This window comes from Xiphias gladius, chromosome 10 (assembly GCF_016859285.1).
Source record: "Xiphias gladius isolate SHS-SW01 ecotype Sanya breed wild chromosome 10, ASM1685928v1, whole genome shotgun sequence".
NCBI lineage: Eukaryota > Metazoa > Chordata > Actinopteri > Istiophoriformes > Xiphiidae > Xiphias > Xiphias gladius.
In genome coordinates this window covers 5,101,382-5,112,794 of record NC_053409.1, presented here as the reverse complement: position 1 = coordinate 5,112,794, position 11,413 = coordinate 5,101,382, and the positions used below count along the sequence as shown (strand labels likewise).

At 38.7% G+C, this 11,413-nt stretch overlaps 1 protein-coding gene across 2 annotated transcripts in view; it reads left to right on the top strand.

Annotated features, from left to right (window-relative positions):
* Positions 1-598: 598 nt before the first annotated feature.
* The window catches only part of kif6 (kinesin family member 6), a 53,613-nt gene continuing 42,798 nt past the window's right edge, over positions 599-11,413 (top strand). For both annotated transcript variants that reach the window (XM_040136391.1, XM_040136390.1), the window contains exons 1-6: positions 599-706; positions 2,601-2,710; positions 3,754-3,828; positions 8,682-8,829; positions 9,068-9,177; positions 10,838-10,967. In XM_040136391.1, coding sequence (XP_039992325.1) covers positions 647-706; positions 2,601-2,710; positions 3,754-3,828; positions 8,682-8,829; positions 9,068-9,177; positions 10,838-10,967 — 633 coding nt within the window. In that variant the 5' untranslated portion in view covers positions 599-646. The remainder of the gene's footprint in view (positions 707-2,600; positions 2,711-3,753; positions 3,829-8,681; positions 8,830-9,067; positions 9,178-10,837; positions 10,968-11,413) is intronic.

Genomic DNA, 11,413 nt, shown 5'->3' with positions numbered 1-11,413 from the left:
CGTCTATAGTACCTATAGAGAAAGCAATTATATGATTACCACATACCACTTAATTTTTTCAAAAGACAATATTTTTCAAATGTTGACTTCCAAACCTGTAGCACGTTGCACCTATTTGCATTATAAGTAACTGCCAGTGGCCTAATGTGTGAGGAGTGCCTATAGTACTGAATACACCTCTGTCAATATGCCCACTGAATGAGTCATTGAACCTGCTGTGACCTTTTGTCTTGAATATACAAAAAACCTGCTTAGAGAAGAATAATAAACATCAGAAGAAAATAGAACAGCTATGAATTCCTGTTTTATTTTTTTCTCCTGACAATGTGTTTAATGTTATTGAAAAGCTCCCTCCTACACACAAATATCCCTTAACATCCATGGATCTGACTCATACCATCAGGCATTTGGGGGAAGGGAGAGTAAGAGAGGAATAGATGGAGAGGTTGTTTAACATTTAGGAATCATCTTCATTATATAGACGATCTTTGTCAATGGCGGCGACCCACCGTCACCTAGCAACCAGCCACAACAAACTACACAGACCACAGCACCGACATAAATGCTAACGTTAGCCAGCGAGCTACCTAGCTATGTGTATAAGGACAGCCAACCAGACTGAACGGTTTTCTTATTTTAGCTGAAAATGGTGAAACAGACGATACAGATATTTGCTCGCATTAAACCCACGAAGAAAACTACGGCGGTAAGTGGGCAACAAAAACTCAATATTTGAACACAACTCAGATGATATTAATATTAATGCTAGATAGGATACTTTTTTAAACTAGCAAATGTTGGCGTAGTATTAACGAGGCCTCAATCACTACGAAGCATGCTGGTTTATATTCCCATCACGTTAGTTATGCCAGTTGATAGTCGACATTTTATCACGAAATAACAGCCTTGAACTCCAAAAAGCACACCTGTCAGGACATAATACTGCTAAGGTTGTGATTACATTTTCTATCATCATAACTTTTTCACTACATACATTTAGGCTTTTTATAGCAGGAAAAGAACAGGTGTAACTAATGACAATAATAATGGTTCCCTTCCATTAAGTGTCCCAGAAAATCATTCAAGTGAACAAGAATTTACTGTACAGTACCAGGGTCCTGGAACACTTACACCTGAATAGCATGTAATAGTTATTAATTAATAAATAAAGCCTTTTCAATTACACCTGTGCGTGTCTTGCTATGACATGTCAAAATATCTACAGTGAAAAAGGTCTGTATTGTCACTTACTCCATATAGCAAGCAACCTAATAACAAAACTATCACAATTTTCATTGTTACTCCTGTAATTTTATTTCTGGCAGAATGGGGTATTGGATATTAAAGCTTTTGTATTTAAGTAAAGAACTTCCCGTTGACAACCAGTGAAGTATTATCCATTCAATTAATTCAGTGTTTATTCTGTAAACTGCATCACAGTCATTAAGGTGAAAGGTCAAACAATGGCAAACCTAGGCAACAGTATCATCCAACTTATTAGCAGTTATTTTCCAATGAAGAAAACACATGCTTACTCATTCTTACCTGCCATCAGGTGAGGGCTCTCTCTTTATTGCACACACATGTAAAAAAAAAAAAGTCAATTTCCATCAGAAACATCTCTGCGAAGTACTTCTTAAAGCCCTAAAGCCCAGTTTATTGACTGAGCACAGCAGCTGATGGAAGGAATACTCAAATTACTTGGAGGGTTTCTGTTGCACTTTAGCTTTAGCCGACAGTATCCAGCAAAATGAAATGAACACAGCGGCCTCCTTGGGGGTTTTTGAGGTTCTGCACATGTCCATTTGACAAAAGAGCAGTGGTGGCCAGGAAGCAATACTGTAGACAGGGTGACAATGAAAAACAAGCCAATCATTCATGTCTTACTGTGTCTATAATTCTTGAAACCCTGGGACTTGTAATTGCATCAGTGTCCATTGAAAAGATACACCGATTAGCCACAACATTGAAACCGGTAATTTGTTTTAATGTTGTGGCGGATCGGTGTATGCCAGAACATATGTCAAAGCTCAGGGGAGGGGGTTGTTTAGATTGACCCACCCAACCTCACTTTAAATGTCCTTCACTGCTAGAGTGTAATCTATATTGGTTTAATGTTGTACCGTTTTTATTGTTTCCTCTGAGGTGTGGGCTTGGCTTTGGCAAGCAGAGGTGAATTTGCAGAGCTTGCCTACACTGTACACTGATCATTATTGGTTGTTTCAGTTCTATTGCTTTCCACAGGACATATGCTTCATAAAATATTTTTTTTTTCATTATGGGTCTTGCAATACCCAAACCGCAAGCGGTCAAAGTCATATTTTAGACCTAACGTTGATTGTCTTTGTGTTTAAATTAGTCTGCATCTATGGTACCACATACCATAACAACATACAAGTCATATATAATCATATAATCATGTAGTAGACTAGTCTTTAAAAACAGTATTGTAGATGAATGCCCATGTTGCCACTCAAATATTCCCCAAATATTCTCCTGTGGTAAATTAGCCCTCTGCCTTGTCCTGTTTTAATAAACGGTAGCCTATAGGCCTTGTTCCACTGTGGGGCTGACTCTACTGTTGTCTCTGGCTACCTCAGGGGTACTCTGTGGACAATGAGGAGCTGACAGGTGCTTCTCTGGAGTTTGTGGTGCCCAGGGACCTGGCTGATGGCTTCGTTAACAACAAAAGGGAGTGCTATAAGTTCAGGTAGTGTCTGAGAGCACTTTCCATTATCCTCATTTCCCAAATCAGCCAACTAATTTGTCCTAAGTAAATTCAATTGTTGGGGTCTTTGAAGTCGACCATAATAATTTACATAGTTTTTCATAGTTACAAAATGGCTATACTTTTTCTTTACCCGTTTTGTCTTACAAAAGCACCGGCAGCTTGTTTATAGCAGCAGAAACTAGATGCATGCATATCCACATATAGTGTCTTTTATAAATTCAGTATAATTAGCCACAGTCTTAAGTGAGTGCAGAAAATCAAAAAAATGACCTCCCCTTATGTTTTACTAAAATTGGGGAAAAGAAAGAATCGTACAGACGATTAATTCAGCTCTTGATTTCACTAATGGTTAAGCTAAAATCTGCAAGAGTGGTATAACTGTAAAAAAAAAAAAAAAATGTGAATGAGATTGAATAAAGACAACATACATAGAGCAAGGTGTGCTGCCCACCAGAATTTAAGATCTCAAGGTTGCATAAAATCTTTTCCCATGAATAATTCATCCACCAGTTCTGTCAGTGCAGAGCCAGAACATCTGTTTAACGCTGGTGGTGAAAGCTGCAGCCTTATATACCCACTGGGCAGGGCCCATGCCACGCTTCCAAGCCCTAAATTCACAGTTAGGGAGTCAGACAGCAGTGGACACTGAGAGCCTTTGAAAACCACAGAGCCTTATAATAGAAATAAAATTTCCACATTTAACAATCTTCCTGGGCGGATTCCTCTCACATCTCTCTCATCTTTCTGTGGGATGAAACATGATGGGTTGAGACTGCTTTAGAAAACAGAATGACTAAACTCCTCCTCATCCACTTTGGAAATTAAATAGACTGCTTTCTGTGCTTTTTCAGTACTGCTATGGGTAACTATGTTGAGCCTTGGATGTTTGACATAAACCTGCAACATACCTTTTTACTGTAAGTTATGGTAGTAAGTTAAGTAATAGATGTATGTTCTGACCTGTTCTTTTCTCCCAAATGTGTCATGGTGATATTGTCTTTGTTCTTTTCACCTTTGTCCAGGTTCCAAAAAGTGTTTGATCAAGCAGTGAAACAAGAAGAGATATTTCAAAACATTGCCAAACCAGTTGCAGACAGGTAAAATCTTAATGACACTGCACTTTTCAAAATGAGAAATGTAAATAAAGGTTGGATTTACTACGAGGTTATTTTGAAAGTTTAAATAATTTCTTTAAAACCCTTTGTCAACCTGTGAAACTACAACCTTTAATTATTCTATTGACAAATCACGAATTTCAAAAGTTATCACTGATCACCTGTGCCCAGCAGTGCTCATCTCTCTGTGTTTGGGTCAGGCCACACAGGCTTTAGCCAGCCTTGTTGACAGGAACTCAGTAAAGCTCAGCTTTCTTTAAGATGGAAATGGAGGGTGTCTGTGATTTTTGGCATGCTTTACATACTTAAACCACTAAGTGGACTGAGCTGGCAGGCAAGATGGCACACTGTACCATCGTGTGTGTTAGAACATTTTCAAGCCACAACAGAAAGCTATACTAGATTCTGTAGCTACTCACTCATTTTAATCTGTTTAATTGGTCATACACAAGGACCATATTCATTAGATTAACTAATTATGCTGAAATATCTAGCCCTCAAGATCAACAGTACAAGTAATTTGTTAATACAACTCTAATGAATTTGTGGTACACCAGGAGTCTGTATTAAATTTGAAATCTTAAATATGTTTTAAATTTGGATATGTCCAATATGTTGGAATGACAGGTGCATAAGCATGTTACCATTGATATAATTGACTAGACCTAAGTCAATTTTAGACAGAATAGCCACTTATGAATTAATACATTTCATATTTAATTGATGGATGATGACCAAGTATAATGATGAAGGAAGCAGATATCCCTGTTGATATTTTCATTTGGCCAAACTGACTATAAACATTAATTAAGATTTTAAGGATCCACCCTATGAAGAACACACTGCAAGAACTAGGTTTTAATAAAAATTGTAGTTACTATTGATAGAGAAGACATAATCATTCATAAAATAACATTTTTGCATTTACATCTCTGTCACGGCTGATGGAAGCAGCACAGGCAACGGTGGACCCAAACGCAGACACACAGGCATTTTGAAGTTTTGAAGTTTCTTTATTGATGTAATAACAGGCATACTGACAGATGAGAGTATCCAATAACAAACAACAGGAAAAAAGCACAGGTAGTAGGCACATGGGGAAAAAAACTCAGGAACTGACACAGGATTCTGCACAAGAAGAACACAAGGGATAATACACAGAAGAACTGACAAAGAGCAAGAGGCCTGGGTAGGTTTAAATAGTGAATGGGATAATGAGGTAACTGGGAACAGGCATGCGAGTGGAAGGGGAAGCTAGGTGATTGAAAGTGAAAACAGGTGAGTAAGTGGAACAAGAAAAAAAGTCTGGGGACATCTGGTGGGAGGATGGAAAATGGCAGGTAATCAAAAGGGGAGGAAACACTCAAGGGCAGGAAGTGAAACAAACAGATGCACAAGTAAAGTGATTTAAAAAAAAACAGGAAATACTAACACAGAATCCAGGCCTAAAGTCAATCAGAGGGGCAGATCATGACACATTTAATTTTTCTATCTCCCAATTAGCAGAATTGTGCCTCACTGATGAAATTCAGGTCCTTGCTTCTTTACATCTAAGATATGTCTGAACATAATGTTCACTGCATTTCAACAAAGGAAATCTCTTACTGTGTCCAAATGATCTTCACTCCCTGCCTAGACTTAGTTTAAATCAGGACTAAATTCCAAAAGAGAGAACAGCCAACAAAAGAGGGAATTTACTTGGAATTTCCTGTGATCAAATGTTGGTTGTTTTGTAGTAATGTTAACAAGGTTCTTCCCCTTTTCTTCCTTTTGCCAAATGCTGTCCTCCTGGCTCAGTTTAGCCCTACCATTTCCTCAGTATTCCACTCCAGTCTTCTTAGGCACAATAGGAGCTATTTGTGGAATCCCACAAGTGCTTTGCATTATCTTTGCTCTTAGGAGACAAATAAACAACGTGGTGAGACGTCTGGATCGGCTGACTAAGGACGCGGATATATTTGACTTGACTCACATAGGTTCGTTGACACTGACTAATACTTTGTATTAGGTCGGCCTCCCTGCCCAACCTTTCAACAGTTCGCTCTTTGTTTTGGCAGGTGGTAAACATCAGGTTAAAAACCGTCTTCAGGTCTTTGATATGACTATAATGTCTGCAGCCTAGAGGACACTATTCATTCCATATGGCCATGACCAATCTGTCTTCCTTATCATTAATTTCTTACTCAACTATCAGTTCTTTGCACCCTCTGCAGGATACCAATTTGTACGCTGAATGTTCAGAATTGCACAAAGTTTTAACATTTTGAATCTCATGTCTTGTTACAGAAACAGAATTAAATTTGGACTGACAGAATATTTTTTCTCCCTGAAAATTTTTGTAGTCAGCAAACATTTATTCAGGTTTTGTCGAGTCACTTTGAATCGCAGCAGTTTCACTGTCATCGCACTAAAACTCAGGTACATGAACACAGGCACCTATCCTCTCAACTAACAGTAAATGTCAGGTTGTTGTTTTGATTGGTACTCTGTTATACTTGGTGCACTTCAAGTTTAGCCAAAAGCTCTAACTCGTTTACTTACACACTAGTCTCTGTCTCTGCTGTGGTGTAACCGAAACCAGTCATTTCAACCCCAACACAGTAGTTTAAAAACAAACCAGCATTAATAGCACCACGAGAGGAAGAGCCAATGTAATAATGTTCGGCTGGCAGGGCAAACCGTCTATCTAAATTGTAATCCCATTTCACAAGGCTGTGAAACCTGCAGCCCAAGTACAAAGAAGAATGGGTGTCTGTTCAGTTTTATTCTTAACCATGTTACCTCAAAAGATTGGACATATTGCTTCTCATGAACAGAACAGGAAGAACAAGGATCTTCTGGATGATGAGTTTCCAATCTCCAGGAAAGCTGGGGTGTAAACAGGAACAAGCATTAGGAAACACCCAAGCCTCAGTGGCAGGGCCCAGCACGCATTATTAGCACAGACATTAAACTAAACATTGAGACTCTGTCTTTTCTCACTGTTGCCAAACAATGCCATAACTCATGCTAGATTAAATGGACACCCAATGGCCAACTAACCAACCACTATTCTCATGAGTGGCCATAGTGTTTTATATAAATGGACAGCTTTTTTCCTCTTACCCTTTTCATGCAGGGTGTGGAATTGTACAGCACACAGGAAGGGAAACCCACACACCGTTTAAATACTGGGTCGGCAATTCCAATAGAATAAGTGAGAGGCTTACGTTTGTTTATAATTCATCTTGGAAAATATAGTGTCAAGATATTCTTTTACGTGCAATTGGCAAGTCGGAGAGGACAGAGTTTATCGTCACCTTTTATCCAAGCTCGTGTGTCAGAGGCCCCTCTGTCATTTTACTATTTCTTAAATGGTGTATTTCCAAGACTACAGAACAGAAGGTTTTTTTGAATGCCAATTATCTCTACCTCTTATGAGTACCATCATTTTGGATGTTAAGTTCACTCAAACAGAACTAGATACCAATGGTTTTCATTGCCTTGTGCACGTGCAGAAAGGCAGCTGCCAAACCAAAATTTACCGGGCCCTGCTTAGTTGAGTGGGTTTGGGGCCCTTTCCTTCACTCATAATCTGAGACATTTCTCCCTCACCAGCAGATGTCTGTTGCCATAGCTGCTCTCCACTCACTGCCATCTTTTCCTTTAAAGTGTCAGATTCAATTCACTCAGACATTTTGGTGTCTGCTTAGGGACACGCTTGACAGTCCCTTACACTTTTGCAAGTTAAGATGGCGATGTCATAGGAGGCACATGATGCAAATGAGCAAGAACAGACAAATAGATGCATTCTGCTTTTTGCAAGTTATAACATATTCATGTCATTAAGACTGTATTTTACTTGGCACTTTTGACAATCACTTATCTATGGGCCCATTGTCGTTGTCTGGTTGTATATATTTACCCCTCTTTAAAAAGCAGCAGTGATCATTAACTGTTATTCATCTTTGCTCTTATCAACTTAACAGTAACATAATCTTTCATGACCCAAGTGCTGGTAAAGTACTTATAAAATGTGCTAGTCTGACACCTGTGGTCAGTTGGCCAATGGGAACAAATTGGATGTGCAAGAAAATTAGTAATTTCAATGAAATTGTGTATTGAATGTGCTTATTTACTTCTCATAAAATATGAAAAATAGATAATGTACAGTGTCTATTATTGGTGTGCTTGGCATTACCATACACTTTATGTTCTTGGTGTGCATGAACTTGAAATATAGCTGGTCAACTATATTTATGTATTTGACTATACGAATAATTTGAACAAACTCATAATTTTGCATTCTTGGACGTGTAGGAAATCACCACCTTAAATACAGATGGGTGAAAAATTAAACGAAAACGTGAAAAATGAATGGGGAACAGGATGACAATGCCCTCATCCAAAGGGCATGAGGGGTCACTGAATGGTTTGATGAGTATGAAAATGATGTCAGTCAGTCACCAGATCTTTCAAATTGGGAAAGTGGTCTCAGACCTTTTAGATATTTAACAGTGTGAGGTACATTTATTGTTAAGATTACAGCAGATACTGTACAGGAGCACATGTTCCCATGGGTCAACCACTGATTTCAGGCAGGTGCTAAATGTAGACTATTGTCATTGTTAAATATGTTTTGCCTTTACGTGCAATACATAAACAGATTATACTAATTAACTAAGATTGGATTATTTGCCCATACTATAAAGATCAAGGGTTTCTCAGTGTCTATCCTGTGTGTATGTGTGTGTGTGTGTGTGTGTGTGTGTGTGTGTGTGTGTGTGTGTGTGTGTGTGTGTGTGTGTGTGTGTGTGTGTGTGCGCGTGTGTGCGCATGTGTGTGTGTGTGTGCAGTGTATTGGCTGGCTACAATGGCACCATATTTGCCTATGGCCAGACGGGCAGTGGGAAGACCTTTACCATCACAGGAGGGGCCAAGTGTTACAGTGATCGAGGCATTATTCCCCGCACTCTTTCCTACCTGTATGAATGCTTCAGTCAGGTCAGCACAGCATGGTTTGCCTTTTTTTTTTTTTTTCAATTAATTTAAGGTTTCGGATTAACTGGTAAATACTGATCACACACATTGATAAACACAAGCTAGTTAGTATCCTAGTGGATCTCTCTACCATAATTCTTTTCATGTGCTGCATAGCATCTAAATTTAAATATTTGCCTTTTGCCAAATGTCATCTTTACGTGCCCAGCCCAATTATATAAACTACATTTTTGCTCCACAGGACAGCAGTATGGTTTATACCACACAGATCTCCTACCTGGAGATCTACAACGAGATGGGCTATGACCTTCTGGATTCCCGACATGAAGCCTCTCAACTGGAAGACCTACCGTCAGTGTTCTTGTCTTTGCTTTTGCTACACTGATGCTTCAGGAATGCAGTTACTTCTGAAAATGTTGACAATTAGAGTCATACAGTGTAGTGTTTATTTTACTTTTCGTGATTGCACTCATGAGTGCATGTCTTATTTTAAAATTGAGAAGACCAATCAACACTGGGTCCATTACTGGGCTAAGTCTTATTCCTCAACAGCCATTTGTCAACCTGGCCTGGAGTCACTGTGTGGTGAAGTGTGGAGACTCTAGTATTTACCACCCCACAACGAACTGCCAACTGACTTAATGAGACTGTGGGATAGCAATGGATGTGGTCAACCTGATGGCAGACTCTGCCACTGGAGTGGATAGCAAGTGGGTCATGTGGAGAAATAGTTTTTCATAGCTGGTCACTGCTGCAGCTGGTCTGAGGGAAATTAATTTTTTTATATCCAGCTACCTCTTTTTTCACTCATTTCCTGTTGTCCTTTGTTGCTTCCCTCTCTGCCTTTCCCATGTCTTTTTTACTTTCTCTTTGTTTCACTGCTCATCTTGTTTCATCCTCTTTATTTTGTCAATCTTTCTTTGGAATTATAAATTCCATCTGTCTGGAGATTTGTCTGTCAGTTGTCTTACATTTTTATTTATTTTTTGCCCTTTTTTTGTCATACTCAATACTTTGGACTTCCAGGTGGGACATCATCTTGGTAAATCATTTTGGTGTTTGTCCTGTATTTTCTCTTACCAGTTCCATTTATTTTTTCTCTTCTTTTGCAGAGAATCCAGTTCAGGGTTTAGATACCCACAAATCACAGTCTTCTGCAAATAGACAGTGCCCGTCGTTAACCATGCTGTGGCCACACTTGCTGATTCAAGGAGAAGCTGTGGCACTGACAAATTGCTCTCTTTGACTGTTGGGCTGTTTCTGTCTTTCACTGACTACAGTACCTTTTCTCTTCTTTCTGACAGTCTTGCACTCTTTTTTTTCATGTTTTACTACTTCTTGCCTCTATCTGTGCAATATTTCTGTCATGCATTCAGCATTCCACTCCCTAAATGCCAAAAAGTCTGTAAATGATCTTGTAAATTCATTTATGATCTATATCATTGTTTATATTTGTTTAAAAATACAATAATCAATTCCTATTTAAAGTTGAAGGGGCTGTTTAGGAAAATAACCCTGCCAGGACACATCCTTTAATCACATTAAGATTAATACTGCTTTATCAAACTACCTCATTTACCCACACTTGTTGACACAATTATCTGCATGTGTTCATGTGACAGCCATACTGTCACAACCTCGTGGTGTGATGGAAATGATGTGGTAGGATCATAAATGTCGTTTCAAACCCATCTGTTCAAGCACACTGCACACTCAAAAAACAATCACCTGTCTGTTTTTAAAAGCAAGCCCTGTCTGTTATCAAGTTATGAACCCCTGGATAGATAAAGCACATTTGTTGAACTGGGTCGCAGCGAGGCTAAGGTAATGGGAGGAAAATAGATGGCATAACTGACATAGGTAGTTTTTCGTAATTGCTTCAGTGTTGAATATTTAGATTTTGACTGGATTTGTCATGCTTTGTCATTTTTTATTCATAATCTCAAGTTTATTTCAAGTTAAGTTATTATGCTGGAATTTCCTCTCACAAAGTTATTTTTTCTTTTTTCAGAAGAGTAATGATCATGGAGGATCCAGACCAGAATATCCATCTCAGGAACCTGTCACTGCAGCAGTCAGCTAATGAGGAAGAGGCGCTGAATCTACTCTTCCTGGGTGACACCAATCGTATGATTGCAGAAGTAAGAAAAAGGGGAACACAGGGATTCTACAATACACAGCAGAAATGTATATCGTGAATTTTTAAGTCAGACACCATAACTGCGGTGTTCTTAGTAAGGATAGTAGACAGTATACAAAAATCGATAACCACTCCCAGGGTAAGTGTGTTTTGTCCATAAATGCAATATGGATTCTAAAGCTACCTTAGAACCCTTCTAAAATATTATTTTGGTCCCCTGTGGTCCCTTTTACCATGTTTTTCATAGTAGTAAAACCAAGCATTCTCTTTGTAATTTCTGTTTATGTTGTGGTGGGTTTTTTTTCTATACCCACATTGATGAGAGATGTGGTGGGTAAGCTTTTGCTTTGCAACCTGAGGTTTGGCGCAAAGGGCTGATCTCACCTTGTTTACTCTTGTTGCTAGTTTGTAAGTAAATAACAGATAGTAAAAGTGATCTGGATAATC